This window comes from Garra rufa, chromosome 15, assembly GCF_049309525.1.
Source record: "Garra rufa chromosome 15, GarRuf1.0, whole genome shotgun sequence".
Taxonomy (NCBI): Eukaryota; Metazoa; Chordata; class Actinopteri; order Cypriniformes; family Cyprinidae; genus Garra; species Garra rufa.
Window position 1 is genome coordinate 5,883,935 of NC_133375.1, and position 19,929 is coordinate 5,903,863.

At 34.6% G+C, this 19,929-nt stretch overlaps 1 protein-coding gene across 1 annotated transcript in view; it reads left to right on the forward strand.

Moving 5' to 3' along the window:
- The first annotated feature begins 1,940 nt into the window (after window positions 1–1,940).
- The window catches only part of LOC141287215 (G kinase-anchoring protein 1-like), a 28,637-nt gene continuing 10,648 nt past the window's right edge, over window positions 1,941–19,929 (forward strand). The window contains exons 1-6 of the mRNA XM_073819348.1: window positions 1,941–2,080; window positions 2,653–2,887; window positions 10,298–10,459; window positions 10,555–10,632; window positions 19,322–19,454; window positions 19,538–19,566. Coding sequence (XP_073675449.1) covers window positions 2,660–2,887; window positions 10,298–10,459; window positions 10,555–10,632; window positions 19,322–19,454; window positions 19,538–19,566 — 630 coding nt within the window. The 5' untranslated portion in view covers window positions 1,941–2,080; window positions 2,653–2,659. The remainder of the gene's footprint in view (window positions 2,081–2,652; window positions 2,888–10,297; window positions 10,460–10,554; window positions 10,633–19,321; window positions 19,455–19,537; window positions 19,567–19,929) is intronic.

Below are 19,929 nucleotides of genomic sequence, written 5' to 3' on the forward strand. Positions count from 1 at the left end.
GGTTTTGTTTTGTTTGTTTAATTATATTAAAGATACCTACCTGCATCTGGACCCAGACCTCATCCTTAATCTCTCGTGACACTTCATCCTTCTTAATGTAAAAAAAAAACAAAAAAACGATTGACTGAGGAACCCTCCTTGAAAACATATTAACATACCAATAAATAATTTTTGGAGTGAAAAGATGATGCTTAGAGCTTGTATCTTCAATGTTAGGGAGTATATATATATATATATATATATATATATATATATATATATATATATACACAGTGTTGGGGAAAGTTACTTTTAAAAGTAACGCATTACAATATTGAGTTACTCCCCTAAAAAAGTAATTAATTACATTACTTAGTTACTTTTTATGGAAAGTATGCATTATGTTACTTTTGCATTACTTTTTAAATCTGGGCAGGGCTTGCTTGTTTGTTTTTAATATAAAAAGTTATTTTTTTGGAAAATGTAAAAGCCTTTTAACACCAAAAGCCTCAGACGCAGAGAAAAGTAAATTCCCGTCTGTACAGTAAACTGCAGAAGAAAAAATGTCAACTCTTCAGCAATAAAAAAAGGAAAACAAATGATTATCTTGAGTAATTTTTGCTTATTATTATGGATGAATTGGATCATTGAAGGTCGGCAGCAAAGACATTGGTTAATATAATGGGATTAAATGCATAAAGGATAGTCGTATTATTTAACAAATGTAATTATAGCAGGTTTGCGTTGAATTTCACTGTTTTTATTCAGTTTGAGGAACATTGTATCTGTTTTTTTTTTTAGTGAATGAGATGAATTAATGCATGTTCACATTTATTGTAGAACAAAAGTAACGTCTTACTCACAATTTTTCTCAACATTAATCAATAAATGGGAGAAAAGGTAACTGGTGTTTAGCTTATTTGAAAAAGTAACTCAGATATTTTCTTGTCAATTAAAAAGTAATGCGTTACTTTACTAGTTACTTGGAAAAGTAATATTATTACGTAATTTGCGTATTTGTAATGCGTTACCCCAACACTGTATATATAGGCTATATATATATAGGCTATATATATATATATATATATATATATATATATAATATATATATATATATATATATATGTGTGTGTGAGGGAGTGCCTTCTCACGGAAGATAAGAGAAAAAATATAAAAATATAGTCCAAAGCTCTAGACAGACTAACAAAGAACGACTGTAAACATTCACTCGTTACATGAGGGAGGAACAAATGTTATGGTTTGATGGTTTAAACTTTATACGCCCAGTTTTTAAATCTAGGGTGATTAAAAAGCATGAACAGCAGGAACCATGATTGACAAATACACTGATGACACAGTAGAACTCGTACTCGTACATCTTTTTTTAAAACGCTTCTGACAAATTGACTACTTTACAGACGGGCCTATAAAATAAGTGGGTAGAATAGAATGCCGCTAGGCATGAAACACACCGAGATGGGCGGGGCTTTGTCATGAACGGCGTTTCTAATTGGTTAGTTGGATTCGTTTTAATCTGTTTTAACTTTTTGTGATATTTTAAATTGGATGCGTTATAGTTTGTCATTGCCATTATTAAGGCGTAAATTATTTTCCAGACCGCTGCTGAATTATTTGTTGATGTTATCACGTGATATGTGTTGCTTTTCTCATCGCTGAGTAGGATAGACCAATCACACACATTGTATGAAAACAAGTCTATATAGATTTCTGCGAAATGTATTTTTAATGTATAACAAGTATATACGTTTATATAACTAAATGATTATACGTTTTATGACAGAAATGTCGTAAGTTCGACAAAAAAATATTTCGATAGTTGATGTGACTGAATTAAAAATCAGCTTCGTGAGCCGCAGAGCGCCACCTAAAGTAAGTATAACTAAATAAACCCATTTCTCAGCTATTCCTCCACAAAATTTTCCACCCAATGATACCATTGAACCTTTTGTGTCCGTTCAGGCCGCCATACTCTCGTCTATTTTTTGCAGTTTCTACTTGCTCGAAGCTGAGGATACCGACAGTCCTAAACACGTGAAAGTTTGTTTAGTTGATTTTAACGGCGTCTGCGATTAAAATTCCGGTAGGTTTACACGGGGAGGTGCTGAATAGCATTAAACACGTTCAGGAAAATGACAGAGATAGCACGCGTTTGATAACGTAACCTTACTTGTGTTGAGCACTGGCGAGCTAAAAAAAAGTCTAAGCTAACGTTAGCAACATTTGGGGTATGAAATGATGTGATCATTAAAACTACAGTATATTTAGGCAGTTCGTGTGTTTTAAAAGAGCCTATAATATATAACGTGAACGATATGTTGTTCAGCTAACGTTAGCGTTACGTCCACCAATACAACAACAATCGGTTATTTACTAACGTTACACTTTCTAATTACCAAGTGCTTAACGTTATAACTTTAACTTACATCAAACGGATTTGTGATTTCCAATCTAAATTAAAGCTAGTTGTATTTGTTTCTATCAGTTTATTGTGCTACAAGATAAGCAAAGAGTTTCTCCTCTGTGTATATTTAGCACTGATTTTTGTATGCTACGAATCACTGTAAATTAGTGTTCACACCAGCACCGAAATAATGATATTGATACAGTGAATTGATGTGAATCAGGCTAAAGTTTCGATCTTGTGGTTGTCAGATTCAGGATGGCATCAGCAGTGATCACAGTGCCCACCACAGCGTCCCGCTTCGCCTTGCTGCAAATCGACTCGGATTCGGACTCCGATTCGGAAGCAGGGAAGCCCAAGGCGGGTCGTGGAGCACGGAAGCCCCGCTCGGGGAAATCTCCCAACGGGAAGACCAACCAAACTAACGACAAAAAGAAAGAGAAGAGAAGACGAAAGAGGGAACAGCAGCAGCTTGAAGCCAATGAGGTGAAAATCTATGTATCTATCTAGTAGTGCTTTATAAAAAAAAATTAACAAATTAATCACACATTTTTCTGAAATTAATTGCGATTAATCGTAACCTAAATAACCTTACACATAACTGTCTATAAAAATTAACTAAAAGCAGTTAGTTACTTATTTAGGGAGTAAATATTTTAATGCAGTATTTTTAAAAGTAACTTTCTCCACCTCTATCTATCTTATCTATCTATCTATCTATCTATCTATCTATCTATCTATCTATCTATCTATCTATCTATCTATCTATCTGTCTGTCTGTCTGTCTGTCTGTCTATTAGTGCTGTCAGTTGATTAAAAAAAATTGCTAATTAATCACACATTTTTCTGAATTTAATCGTGATTAATCATAACCTAAATAACCTAACACATTATTACTGTCTATAAAAATGATCTATCTATCTATCTATCTATCTATCTATCTATCTATCTATCTATCTGTCTATTAGTGCTGTCAGTTGATGAAAAAAAAAAAAACTAATCAATCACACATTTTTCTGAAATTATTCGCGAATAATCATAACCTAAATTATCTATAGATGGTTTAAAATGGTGTCTGTTAATGATTAAGATGTCATGTACAATTATTTTAAATCGTTTTGGATCAGTTATAACTACATTAAGAATGGTAACGTTAACGCAATACCTGCAAAAGTGTTTACAGCCCGCAACTGCATATAAGTAAAGACCATAACACTCACATTTATGTATTTCAATATTAGGACGGGGTAAGTTATGTTAACCGATCACTTTTTTGCTCTCATTCAATCAGCTATAACGTTACCTCAGTAAACACATCGCGTTCGTATCTCTCTCAGTACTCTACTCTGCCAGATACAAAGATAAATCAAAGTGACATTAAGTTTACTAACCAATCAGACAGGTCCTGTATAAGCTTTAATTGCCGAACTTCTCTGCGGGTGTCATCTTGTTTCGGTTCCAACTCCGGTTTTTAAATTAAATTTAAAATGGATGGGGTTGTACAGTGTCTTCAAAGCCCCCCCAGTGCCATTTTTTCCCAAACTATGCAACTATACCCACAACTGTTGTCTAGGCAACACCCCACAGAACTGAAAGGCGGGGTGAGCAGAGGTTCATATCATTTAAAGGGCCAGGTACTGATATCGCTTGCTGAGAACAGAGGCATTTTTACCAGGTAAAATTAGTGGGGGTGTTTTACACTACCATAGAGAATTTTTAATCAAAGTATATTACAAACTTTTTATTAGGACCCTAAAGCAGGGCTATTCAATTAGATTCATTTGAGGGCCAATTATCGAGCTGAAAATTTGAAGGGGGCCAATGGGATGGGGGCCGTCCCGATCTCTTTCTAGGGGGGGCTATACAATTAAATTGAAATGCACTAAAATCAACTAATATTACAACACCAACATCTATAAAAGGTTAACATTAGTGCTGTCTGTCAATCAATTTAAAAAAAATCACGCGTTTTTCTGTAATTAATCGTGATTAATCGCATATTTCTATAGTCAGAATTTCACACTGGACCTCCAAATTAAGGTAGAAACAACAAAGTATATTTTAAATATGTGACCCTGGACCACAAAACCAGTCATAAGGTTTCATTTTACAAAACTGTGATATATACATCATATGAAAGCTCAATAAATAAGCTTTCAATTGATATATGGTTTGTTAAGATAGGACAATATTTGGCCGATATACATCTATTTGAAAATCTGGAATCTGAGGATGCAAAAAAATCAAAATACTGAGAAAATCACCTTTAAAGTTGTCCAAATTAAGTTCTTAACAATGCATATTACTAATCAAAAATTACACTTTGATATATTTATAGTAGGAATTTTACAAAAAATCTTCATGGAACATGATCTTTACTTAATTTCCTAATGATTTTTGGCATAAAAGAAGAATCAATAATTTTGACCCATGCTATGTATTTTTGGCTATTGCTACAAATATACCCCAGCGACTTAAGACTGGTTTTGTGGTCCAGGGTCACATATGTGTTTAATGGCATTTTTTTTTTTTTTTTTTTTTACCAAGTAGCCTATTATTAATCAAGTATTGATATCAATACTGGTACTGGTGTCTTTATTAAATGAATTTTCTCTCAGTTTTACATATTAATTATGTCCATTCAACATTACAGTATAATTGAAAGCCAATATTTTCAACATTTAATAGGCTCTGAAATATATAACAACTTTTAATTTAGATGATTTTCCTTTTTTTTATTTAAATATCTACACATGAACTATAAATTGTTTATGCGTAAACTACACAGATTATTATTGCAATATACTGGATATAATTGTGATTTGATGTATTTTAATTTTTTTACATTAGTGTTTGTTTACCACAAAGTATACTTTGGCCATCAAAATAACATTCAGTTATTTGGCCATCCAAATAACATTGGATTATAAGAGCTTTACGTGCTGGAAATGGTTGTGCAAAATGTTTGAAAGTCTTGAATTTCTCTTTCAAAAGGTTGTACAATCTGTAATAACATTCAACTATGCTTAAGTTGCCGTTACTTCTGGTTTTCTGACATACCTCATTCTGTTTATAACAGAATTTGATTTATTCTCAATAGATTTTGCAGCAACCTTAATTCATTCTGTGCGAATTCAAACACTTCTCACTGGATCTCGCAGCACTGTGCAGTTACAGTGTTGCGAAATCAACTTTGGTTCCCGGCTGTTCTGAGCTCGGACAAGCGTGTTAACGTTGCGGGCCGAGCTGATAAACGGTCCGCGCTGCGCAGCTCAAACGTGGCGCGCTTTGGTTTCTCTTTCGTTTCGTTTGCCGTTTTATGTTTCTCATATGAATCAGAAACAGTAGCGCTTATGAGTTGAACAACGCGGTGGTCGCGCCAGTGCGACCCCTCACAAAATTTAGTCGCACCGGCAGAAAAATGTGACCATTTGGTAGGGCTGGGCGATTAATCGAAAAATAATCGAAATCGACATTCAGAACCTATAATCGTTACAATTTTTCCATGAAGATTATTTCAATTACTTTCCCTTTAAAAAACACAAGCGCTCCGTTCCGTTATTCCACCGACATGTCGATGGAGAGCTTAAACAGTATTTATACAGTAAACAAGGGTAATTTTATTTAGAGGAGATACTGCTTATTTTCTACTTTTAATATGAAAAACATTGAAAATTAATTATTTTGTTTCCAATAGTGCAAGTTATTTATTTTCACTAATTTAAGAAAAATGTGACTTTTCGTTTTAAGCAATGCTTGCTTTAATTTCAGTTGTTCAACACTGATGTTCAATTAATAATCAGATCGTAGATTGTGTGTTTCCTTCAATTATTTTAAAATCAAGTAATGCACCCTTCATCCAAAAATCTCTCGCTTGTAATATGTGAGCATATTTACTGTACAAAACTTGTCAGTGAACTATGAGGGCAAAAAAATAAATATCATATAAATATAATTAAATATAATTTTATTAATAAATAAAATAATCGTTCATTAATCGTAATCGGGTTAAAATGTTCAATTAATCGAGATTTTGATTCTAAGCCAAATTGCCCAGCCCTACCATTTGGTCGCAGTCTGGAGCCCAACAAGTGCTTATTAAATCTGCCGTCTATTGATGTTGCGGTCTCCGGTAGATTGTTGTTGTTCTTGGCTCTCTTGCTTTTCTTTTTTGGCTGGCCCGGGCCAGCGTTGCCGCCTAGTGGACAAACTAATTAGTGCCAAAACAATTCAAGCCAGTTGCGCGTACTTCTCCCTCGGGCCGGACAAAGATGATTGGCGGGCCGGATTGGGCCCGCGGGCCGCCAATTGAATAGCCCTGCCCTAAAGCATCATATTAACTTGTGGAAAATGGGCATCCGATGACCCCTTTAAAGTATTAGTTCACTTCCAGAACAAAAATTTGCAGATAATGTACTACTCACCCCCTTGTCATCCAAGATGTTAATGTCTTTCTTTTGTCAGTTGTAAAGAAATTGTTTTTTGAAGAAAACATTTCAGGATTTCTCTCCATATAATGGATATGTGTGGTGCCCCCAAGTTTGAACTTCCAAAATGCAGTTTAAACGCAGCTTCAAAAGGCTCTTAAGGATCCCAGCTGAGAAAGAAGGGACTAATCGAGCAAAACGATTGGTTATTTTTTTAAACAAATTCACAATTTATGTACTCTATATTGGGGGTGGAGCCGAACCCGAATACGGTATTCGGAAAGGCACAAATAGCGTGTTTTTTATGAATACTTATTTCGAACAAATACTTTAAAAAATATTTGTATTCAGGAATAAGAAAAACTTTATATCAGAAAGCTGCGTTTCCTCGTGAGACCGCAGTCAGTGCATGTCCGCGTGAGTGAGTGACATTCAGGAGTCGGGGGGTGGGGTTAAAAGAGGTGACTGACACAGGCTGCTACACACAGCAACAGAGAAGACTCGGCTGGGTGAAAAAAGACTTCACTGCATCACTATTTTTGTTGAATAGATTTTTGTACCTTAACTGGGTTCTGGAGGCAGTTTATAGCTTTTGGGAAGCAGAGTTTGATCGGGAGATTATTCCATTAGAGGCCGTTCACATGCGCGCTCAAGTTCGTTGTTTCACATGTAGACACGCGGTATGCGCGCTCATAATGGAAGCGACGCATCCAGATAAATACATCTCAACTTTTCAGAATGCCACAAGCGCAGCGCAGGTCATGTGACCAGAACCAACCAATCAGCTTCACCCTTTCCCTTAATAACATTGACAAACAGCCAAGTTGGAGGAACAGCTTATCATATCTGTACAGGAATAACCATTTTAAAATAAATTTAATAGCAGAGCTACTGCAAGCGATTTTTAATGCTGGAAATCTAATTATGCTTTGCTGAAGCTTCCGAGTCTTCATTGAGCGATCAGGTCATGGTTGCTTAGCAACGGCAGACGCCACGGGAAAGAAGTTCATTCAGAAGAAGAACAGTTCTTTGAAGTATTATTTGTTTTTATTCTGTCTGTTCAGCGGTGGTGGGGTTCATAATGTTCACAATGGTATTTTATTAGTTGTTGGTTTAACCATGGATGAGGTAATGGCTGTTATGTTATTTTCTTTTCAATGCCTTTCCTTGTTACGTGTTCAAAAACATCAACCAATATTGCATATACATAATTATTATAATGGATATAATTAAAGAATACTTACACTATAACGTAAATTATAAGTGTAACGCACAAAAAAAACAAAACAGGATTTTACACCTATTTTGAATTTTACTCGAATACAAATACAAATACAAATACTTTTCCCCCCTCAACAAATACAGATACAAATACCGGCTGCTTTGCACACCCCTACTCTATATATACTCTGTATGTTGTTCAACATACCCTAACTGTATTCACACAGATCACACAGACTGCGCATCGCAGAGACGAGACAAGACATGCATTTGAGGTTAAAAAGTATATAAATTGTCGAATTGTTTTGAAATTAACCAATCGTTTTGCTAGATAAGACCTTTCTTCCTCGGCTGGGATTGTTTAGAGCCCTTTGAAGCTGCATTTAAACTGGATTTTGGAAGTTCAAACTCAGGGGCACCACACGTATCCATTATATGGAGAGAAATCCTGAAATGTTTTCCTCAAGAAACATAATTTCTTTACGACTGAAGAAAGAAAGACATAAACATCATGGATGACAAGGGGGTGAGTACATTATCTGTAAATGTTTGTTCTGAAAGTGAACTAATCCTTTAAAGGTCCACTGAAGTGCCTTGAAACACGCAGCGTTCTTCTATGTGGTGGCGTACTTTTAACTGAAACAAAAACATATCGCCCAGCCCCGCCCACTAATTTTGAATAGCCAATAGCGTTCCATTAATATCTGCTCGGGCAAGAGCCGTTGAGCTCAGTAAAGCCGCATTTGTAAGCTTATGACAGCCACAGACTAATAAATTACCCCACAGATTCAATATGAAACTTGCTAAAACGAAATAGTGATCATAATCATGCTGAGGCTGTGTAATTTAATACATGCCGTCCGCACATATGAGCGCATATGATCTGCTCCGGGTTAATGCGTCTCTGTGTAGGGGGCGGGACATTACGGACTCTAGAGAGCATTTGATTGGACAGAACGTTTGATGAGAAACTGAAGTGCACGGTGATATCATCCAAATCCTTGATTCATATTGGCGGAAGTGACGAGACTGTAAGTTTTGAATGCCCATATCTTGTAAAAGCGAATTTTGTCTTTGTTTTGCAGCATACTAGCTTCTAGATAACCTTAAGGCTAATATATTCATACTAAAAGCCAAAAAACTTTCATTTTGATTTCAGGGGGACTTTAAGGCCCCGATCACACCGAACGCGTTTTTGCAGTGAGAGGCACCTTTTTTGAATGGTTTTCTGTTGGCAGTGAGCGCTCTGCGCGCTGCTTATGCGCCCCGGGCGCCTCGCGTTTTCGCCGCCTGCTGCGCCTCGCGTTTTTGCAGAAGCGCTCTGAGCGCCTGAAGTTGAAAAAAAAGCAACTCTGAGCGGAAAAACGGCCAACGTCATTCGCGTTCTTTTCCATTGTCCAATCGAATGAATGGAGAGGCGGGCCTTCTGTTGTGGTGACGAAAGTTTACCGTTGCTTAAAAAGTCCGGAGACTGCAAGAAATCGAGGAGAAACTTTTGGTGTCTGTCGTGGGTAACCCAGAGCTGTATTTTTTAGGTTTTCTGCTAATATGACAGTTTACTTAACAGCAAAAACCAAAGATTTTAGAGCGCTGGCGCTATAATCCTTTGATCTGACTGACAGGACAGATGTTTTGGTCGTTGCTTAGCAACATAAAAAAAAACGCAGCAAACTGCTCTTTTTTTTTTTTTTAAAAGTCACCAAAAAAAGGCTGTGCTGTGCGCCTCGCGTTTTTAGAACTAAAAGACGCGTTTGGTGTGATCGACAGTCATTGCCTGCAAATGATTCTAACCAAAATATTAAAAACAAACTTTTTATTTATGGTTGTTTATTTGTACAATTACTTCTGAGCCACTGAAAATGGGCGATCTGCGTTTAAAAATGTTTGTAATTCCCTAGTATTTGATGTTATATTTTTGTTCAACCCCTTGAATTAAAGCTTAAAGTCTGTACTTCAATTTCATCTTGATTGTTTCATTTTAAATCTATTCTAGTGCCATACAGAGCTGAAATTATGAAAATTGTCAGTGTCCAAATATATATGAACCTGACTGTATCTTTCTGTCTGTTGGGCCCCATGTTTGTTTGTGGATCTAGCACTGATGGTGAAACAGAGTTGATGTTCATAACATCCGTACAGGCGTAGAGGGTGGCGTGTTGTAGTAGTTCTGTTTTGGGTTGAAGTTGTATTGGGTAAAGCATCAGCTAAATGCCTGCTAACAAAGAGTGTTTGTCGTTGCACACTGCAGCTCAGATGTCTTGCTTTTAAGAAGATCCCTCAGAGGTCAGCAGCACCTCCCTCCACACTCACGCTGCAGAATTTAGCCAATGATCTGATCAACCCAGCAGCAGTCAAACAGGGCTCCAAGCCCCAGGAGGGCTGGCAGGAGTGGAAACAGAGAGACGAACAGGTACACCTTACTCACTGAACCTCAGAATTTGACTTTCACATGGCCCATTTCTCTCCTTCTTTATGCAAACATCTTCATGTTTGTGTTTGTCCCAGCTGACCAGTGAGTTGTATGAGGCGGATCTGGAGAAGGCCTTGATACTCAGTAAACTGGAATTTGAGCAACATAAAAAGGTACCACACCAAAAGACGATTAATTTTAACTAGATAAAAAAGTTTGTCAAGACAAAGTTGGCTTGAAAAAGCCTGATCAGAAAGTGAAGTGGCTTTCTCAAGCCAACTTAATGACTAAATTTAACGTCATGTCATGTTGTTTAACCATCAAAGTCAAAAGTACACTTATTACTAATCGCATTAATAACATCTTAATCATTTTCAGATGTTTCAAATATATTTTTAATATGAACTTTTTTCATTTATTATAAAAAAGGGACCTGAACTTAAATTAAAAGGTCAAATTATCTAATAATTTAAAATCATTTCGCACACAATCTGCTAAATCGTTTGTCGTATAATTTCCTATTTTGTTTTTTAATTGTCCTTTTTATCACATGATTTTGACTCAGAGAAGCAATTTTTAAATATTAATTAATGTTTATATACATTAATACAATATTTTTCATATCATAAAATGCTTTTATATCTACCCCAAAAATATAATATACAGTTTAAAAGAAAAATCATAGAATTATATTCAAGTTTGTATGAATTTAGTTTATTATTCTTATTCTTTTTTTTTTTTTTTTTTTGTAGACATAAAAATTAGTGCAATGTCATGCCCCAAAAATGAAATAATTATAATGAAAAGAAAATAACATGGGATAATAAAAGATTATACCAAATTATTAAATGTATAAAGGAATTTTTAAAGAATTGAATTATTTTTTTTGTTACACATTTTTCCATGCTTTGATGTCTACCCAAAAATATAAAAAAATAATATAATATACATTATAAATTAAATCAGGGAAGTTGACAGCATGACATACTACAAAACACTCTAAAATACTACAAAAAATCTATTAAAAAAATGAAACTTTCTATTCATAAAGAGTAGTAAAAAATATGTGTCATAGTTTCTACAACAATATTAAGCAGTAAAACTGCTTTTAACAGTGATAGTAGTTCTGCTCATAAGTTTACACGCCCCTTGCAGAATATTCAAAATGTTAATGATTCTAACAAAATAGGAGGGAACACAAAAAAATGCATATATAACATAAATGACCCTGTGCAAAAGTTCACATACCCTTGAATCTGAATGCTGGCTGTAGTTATTTGTAGAATGGTGCCAGTTGTTTTCATGTTTTGTGACAGTCCCCTTTGTCCTGAAAAGCTATTCCTCCAGGTCCCACTCATTCCTTAGCTTTCCAGTGACCTTTTTCCAACAATGACTGCATGATTTTGAGATCTGTCTTTTTACATTGAGGACAATTCATGGACTCATACACAGCCATTACAAATAGTAAAAGCATTGACTGATGCTCAAGAAGGAGACTCAATGTATTGAGAGCTGGATGGTACAAAAAAGTAGATGTTAGGCACAGAAAATTAAGTGCTAGACATTTCCTGGCTGCTCTATTTCCGTAGAAAGAAAGTGAGTGGAGTGCTGTGCAAAAAGAATTGATATAAAATTACTGTGAGTGGAATAAAATTCTTGTTATGGCAATACAATAATTTGAGGAACAGAATGCAATTTAAACTAGATTAAAAAAAAAAGTTGGTCAAGACAAACTTTAAGTTGGCTTGAGAAAGCCGGACCAGAAAGTTTGAAAGCTTTAAGTTTGATTATTTTCAGTCTGAAATAGTTTGAAGTTTAAAGAAGTTTTAAAAGCTTAAAGTTGATTGTTAGATAGATAGATAGATGGATAGCAAGTTACTAGCATGTTGTTAGCACATTTCTATCATGATTAATGTGTTACTAGCATGATTAGCAAGTTGCTAGCATGTTTCTAACATGATTAGCATGTCATTAGCATGTTGCTAGCATGATTAACAAGTTACTAATGTGTTGCTAACATGATTAGCATGTCATTAGCATGTTGCTAGCATGATTAACGGGTTACTAGCATAATTAGCATGTCATTAGCATGTTGCTAGCATGATTAACAAGTTACTAACATGTTGCTAGCATGATTAACAAGTTACTAACATGTTGCTAGCATGATTAACGGGTTACTAGCATAATTAGCATGTCATTAGCATGTTGCTAGCATGATTAACAAGTTACTAACATGGTAGCATGATTAACAAGTTATTAGCATATTTACAGCATGGTAAAACGGGTTACTAGCATAATTAGCATGTCATTAGCATGTTGCTAGCATGATTAACAAGTTACTAACATGTTGGTAGCATGATTAACAAGTTACTAACATGGTAGCATGATTAACAAGTTATTAGCATATTTACAGCATGGTAAAACGGGTTACTAGCATAATTAGCATGTCATTAGCATGTTGCTAGCATGATTAACAAGTTACTAACATGTTGGTAGCATGATTAACAAGTTACTAACATGTTGCTAGCATGATTAATGGGTTACTAGCATAATTAGCATGTCATTAGCATGTTGCTAGCATGATTAACAAGTTACTAACATGTTGCTCCATGATTAACAAGTCATTAGCATGTTTACAGCATGGTTAGCATGTTGTTAGCATGATTAGCAAATTACTCGTTAGTAACAAAAAAGTGTAAAGTATAAATTTTGATCATTTTCAGACTGAAATAGTTTGAAGTTTAAAGTAGTTTTAAAAGCTTGAAATTGATAGATAGATACTAGCATGTTGTTAGCATGTTACTATCATGATTAGAATGTTACTAGCATGATTAGCAAGTCGCTAGCATGTTACTAGCATGATTAGCAAGTCGCTAGCATGTTTCTAGCATGATTAACAAATTACTCGCTAGTAACATGCTAATCATGTTAGAAACATACTAACAACGTGTTAGTAACATGCTCTTCATGCCAGAAACATGCTAGAATCATGTTAACTACATGCTAATAACATGTTAATCATTTTAGAATCATGCTAACATGCTAATCATGTTAAAAACATGTTAGTAACATGTTTATCATTCTAGTATCATGTAAACTACATGTTAATAACATGCTAGAATCATGCCAACAACGTGCTAGAATCATGTTAGTAACATGCTTATGTTAGAATCATGCAAACTACATGCTAACAGCATGTTAATCATGCTAGAAACATACTAACAATGTGTTATTAACATGCTATTCATGCCAGTGTTGTTTTTGACAACCATCTTAGATTTAGTCTTAGTCTTTTGGACTAAAATGCTTATTAGTTTTAGTCAAATTTTAGTCAGTTCTATATGTGATAGTTTTAGTCCAATTTTAGTCGACAAAGTCAAAAAGGTTTTAGTCTAGTTTTAGTCAAAAAAGTGGGAAAAAGTAGTCTTTTAACAAATTAATGTAGGTCTGTAAGTGTTTGGCTGTTGGGTAGTGTCACTTATAAGTTCTGAAAATAGCAGATTTATAGTTCAACACGATGTGAGCTTCCAGATCGACTATTTTCACCAATAATTACAATAATGAAGGAATGTTTTAAAACATAAATAACAAACAAGGATGGAATGCTAAAACGGCTTGCCATACTAGTATGACAAAGAGTATTTAATGCTAAAACGGCTTGCCATACAGCGGTTCTCAATTCCAGTCCTCGTGCCCCACCGCTCTGCATATTTTGTGTGTTTCACGTATCGCTTCTGACGTTTGTTCTATTCCAACGTTACTGCCCTTCGAAGTGGACATCACAGGATATTCCGCCATTATTCATTAGTTCGAAGCGAGTGTATATGTTCCATTTGAAGGTCATTAAAGCGTTTGAGACGTAATTTAAAATGTATTTATTTACAGATGCATTTACGTCACACTTCTCTAGTAAGTTTCATCTGTGTGTGAAGACGCCGCATGCCGTGGCGTAGCGCAGATATGTGAATGAATGTTTCGAAGTGTAGTAAACAGATTTCCCCCGCTCAGGGAGTAGGGAGCAATGAACACTGTGCAGGGACCATGTCAATCGGAACACAGTTCCTGCACGGAGTTCACTTCTAATGAGCTGGTTATTTGAATCAGGTGTGTTAACTAAGAGAGACATGCAAAATATGCAGAGCGGTGGGGCGCGAGGACTGGAATTGAGAACCGCTAGCGGCAGATATATGTTTTAATTGGCATTCACAATAAGCAGAAATGTCATGCATTTTAAACGTCTGACGGACCACCCACTAACATTTTCGTCTATTCTCGTCTCGTCAACGAAAGCTCACACACGTCTCGTCATGTTTTAGTCATCAACAAGCCATTTTTATCTCGTCATCGTCTCGTTATCGTCATAAAAAAAAGTGGCGTCAACGAAATGATTTCGTCATCGTCATCGTTGACGAAAACAACACTGATTCATGCCAGAAACATGTTAGTAACTTGTTAATCATGTTAGAATCATGCAAACTAGATGATAATAACATGCTAACCGTGTTAAAATCATGCTTAACATGCTAGTAACATGCTAATCATTCTAGAATCATGTTAACTATATGTTAGTAACATGTTAATCATGCTAGAAACATGCTAGTAACATGCTTATCGTGCTAGAATCATGTTAACTACGTTTATCATGCTAGAATCATGCTAACAACATGTTAGAAACATGCTAATCATTCTAGAATCATGCTAACTATATGTTAGTAACATGTTAATCATGCTAGAAACATACTAACAATGTGTTATTAACATGCTATTCATGCCAGAAACATGTTAGTAACTTGTTAATCATGTTAGAATCATGCGAACTAGATGCTAATAACATGCTAACCATGTTAAAATCATGCTTAACATGCTAGTAACATGCTAATCATTCTAGAATCATGCTAACTATATGTTAGTAACATGTTAATCATGCTAGAAACATGCTAGTAACATGTTTATCATGCTAGAATCATGTTAACTACATGTTTATCATGTTAGTAATATGCTTCTCATGCTAGAATCATGCAAACTACATGCCAATGACATGCTAATCATGCTAAAAACATGCTAGTAACATGTTAATCATTCTAGAATCATGCTAGTAACATGATTATGCTAGAATCATGTTAACTACATGCTAATAACATGTTAATCATGCTAGAATCATACTAACAACATGCTAGTAACATGCTAATCATGCTAGAATCATGCTTAACTATATGTTAGTAACATGTTAATCATGCTAGAAACATGCTAGTAACATGCTTATGCTAGAATCATGTTAACTACATGTTAATCATGCTAGTAATATGCTTCTCTTGCTAGTAACATGCTAATCATTCTAGAATCATGCTAACTATATGTTAGTAACATGTTAATCATGCTAGAAACATGTTAACTACATGCCAATAACATGCTAACCATGTTAATCATGCTAAAACATGCTAGTAACATGCTAATCATTCTAGAATCATGCTAGTAACATGATTATGCTAGAATCATGTTAACAGCATGTTAATCATGCTAGAATCATGCTAACAACATGCTAGTAACATGCTAATCATGTTAGAATCATGCAAACTACATGCCAATAAAATGCTAACCATGTTAATCATGCTAGAAACATACTAACAATGTGTTATTAACATGCTATTCATGCCAGAAACATGTTAGTAACTTGTTAATCATGTTAGAATCATGCGAACTAGATGCTAATAAAATGCTAACCATGTTAAAATCATGCTTAACATGCTAGTAACATGCTAATCATTCTAGAATCATGCTAACTATATGTTAGTAACATGTTAATCATGCTAGAAACATGCTAGTAACATGTTTATCATGCTAGAATCATGTTAACTACATGTTTATCATGTTAGTAATATGCTTCTCATGCTAGAATCATGCAAACTACATGCCAATGACATGCTAACCATGCTAAAAACATGCTAGTAACATGTTAATCATTCTAGAATCATGCTAGTAACATGATTATGCTAGAATCATGTTAACTATATGCTAATAACATGTTAATCATGCTAGAATCATACTAACAACATGCTAGTAACATGCTAATCATGCTAGAATCATGTTTAACTATATGTTAGTAACATGTTAATCATGCTAGAAACATGCTAGTAACATGCTTATCATGCTAGAATCATGTTAACTACATGTTAATCATGCTAGTAATATGCTTCTCTTGCTAGTAACATGCTAATCATTCTAGAATCATGCTAACTATATGTTAGTAACATGTAAATCATGCTAGAAACATGTTAACTACATGCCAATAACATGCTAACCATGTTAATCATGCTAAAACATGCTAGTAACATGCTAATCATTCTAGAATCATGCTAGTAACATGATTATGCTAGAATCATGTTAACAGCATGTTAATCATGTTAGAATCATGCTAACAACATGCTAGTAACATGCTAATCATGTTAGAATCATGCAAACTACATGCCAATAAAATGCTAACCATGTTAATCATGCTAAAAACATGCTAGTAACATGCTAATCATTCTAGAATCATGCTAGTAACATGATTATGCTAGAATCATGTTAACTACATGCTAATAACATGTTAATCATGCTAGAATCATGCTAACAACATGCTAGTAACATGCTAATCATGCTAGAATCATGATAGTAATATGCTTATCATGCTAGAATCATGCGAACTACATGCTAATAACATGCTAGAATCATGTTAAAACATGCTAGTAACATGGTAATCATGTTAGAATCGAATCATGCTAATCATGCTAGAATCATGTTAAAACATGCTAGTGACATGTTAATCATGCTAGAATCATGTTAAAACATGTTAGTTACATGCTAATAAAATGCTAGAATCATGTTAAAAACATGCTAGTAACATGGTAATCATGTTAGAATCGAATCATGCTAATCATGCTAAAACATGCTAATCATGCTAAAACATGCTAGTAACATGCTTATCATGCTAATAATATGCTAGAATCATGTTAAAACATGCTAGTAACATGCTAATCATGCTAGAATCATGCAAACTACATGCTAATAACATGCTAGAATCATGTTAAAAACATGCTAGAATCATGTTAAAAACATGCTAGTAACATGCTTATGCTAGAATCATGTTAAAAACATGCTAGTAACATGCTAATAACGTGCTAGAATCATGTTAAAAACATGCTAGTAACATGCTTATGCTAGAATCATGCGAACTACATGCTAATAACATGCTAGAATCATGTTAAAACATGCTAGAAACATGGTAATCATGTTAGAATCGAATCATGCTAATCATGCTAGAATCATGCTAAAACATGCTAGTGACATGCTAATCATGCTAGAATCATGTTAAAAACATGTTAGTTACATGCTAATAACATGTTAGAATCATGTTAAACATGCTAGTAACATGGTAATCATGTTAGAATCGAATCATGCTAATCATGCTAGAATCATGTTAAAACATGTTAATCATGCTAAAACATGCTAGTAACATGCTTATCATGCTAGAATAATGCAAACTACATGCTAATAACATGTTAGAATCATGTTAAAAACATGCTAATCATGCTAGAATCATGTTAAAAACATGCTAGTAACATGCTAATAATATGTTAGAATCATGTTAAAACATGCTAGTAACATGCTAATCATGCTAGAATCATGTTAAAAACATGCTAGTAACATGCTTATCATGCTAGAATCATGCAAACTACATGCTAATAACATGCTAGAATCATGCTAAAACATGCTAGTAACATGCTTATGCTAGAATCATGCAAACTACATGCTAATAACATGCTAGAATCATGTTAAAACATGCTAGTAACATGCTAATAACATGCTAGAATCATGTTAAAAACATGCTAGTAACATGCTTATCATGCTAGAATCATGCAAACTACATGCTAATAACATGCTAGAATCATGCTAAAACATGCTAGTAACATGCTTATGTTAGAATCATGCAAACTACATGCTAATAACATGCTAGAATCATGTTAAAAACATGCTAGTAACATGCTAATAACATGCTTGAGTCATGTTAAAACATGCAAGTAACATGCTAATAACATGTTAGAATCATGTTAAAAACATGCTAGTAACATGGCAATCATGCTAGAATCATGCTAAAACATGCTAGTAACATGCTAATCATGCTAGAATCATGCTAAAAACACGCTAGTAACATGCTAATCATGTTAGAAACACGCATGTTAGCATGTCACTAGCATGTTAGTATGATAAGCATGTTACCAGCATGATTAGCAAGTTAGTTTAAATGCGTTTGAATGGATTAGAAATGTAACATAGAAGGGAAATTAGAGTCTCAAAGGATTCTGGGAGTTTTGACAGTTGGAGTTTGAATAGTGTTGGCTCATTTGAACATTCTGTCAATGTAAGTCTATGGGATTTTCTCCAGTTTTAATCATAATTTTTAGGAAAATAAATCAGTCTGATCAGTTCGAAAAGAAAGCAACTCCAGTCAGATCAGTCTGATGATCCGGGCTGAGTTTGGAGTTTGTAGAGTTAAAGCTCTAGTAGCAGTCAGAAATGTTTGTCTCAAAAGAATAATATTAACTGTAAGTTTAAATAGCATTTCAGTAAGTTGGCTTTCTCAAGTCAGCTGCAAAAACATCAATGTGCTACATGTTCATACTTGTAAAGATTCATTTGTGGCTCTGACAAAATACAACTACCCCCTCTTGTGGATGCAGTCAGGAGATCTCTAATACTTATATAATGCAGTGTGAGAACTGCAGTTGTTTGGACAAGGTTTCAATGCTTACTTTAGTGTTTTCATATTTTGTTTTGAACTAGGCAGTATGTGATCTTTATTGTGTAATGTTATAATCTTTCAAGGATGCTGAAAAAACAGAGACGGCGTCGCCAAAAGCAAAAGCAGGAGGAAAGAAGGACAAGAAGAAGAATCAGCAGGGGAAGGACAAACGAGTGACCGTATCTCTTAAAGATTTCCAGCAGGAGGGTGGCGTGGGTGAGAATGCTGGATTATCATGAAAGACTGGGGATAAATCACTGTTACTGTACTGCTGTTCTCACTCACTGTCTCTATTACAGACCAGCTGAACAAGAAACCTGACAAAGAGGTGAGTGAGTAATATGAACATGTTAGCTCAGGCTGCAGATGGCCACAAGGACGTACAGTAGTCAACATTTGAAGTTCATCAAAGACAAGAACGGGTATTGTTTTGGTTTTAGGAAAACTTTGTTCCACTTCAAATATTGACTACTGAACTTCAGAAAATTTTAAAGAAAAATCGTTTTACAACATTTATTTTTCTTAAGACTGTCACTGTATTAACTTAAGATAATATGTTTAAAGCATTGCAGAATAAAAGACAATTAATGGTCCCCATGATTTTTTACTTTATTAAAAAAGTATAATCTTTTGTTTATCTAATATTTGTCTTACAGTTAGTAGAAAAATATATTACACTTTAATGCTGATA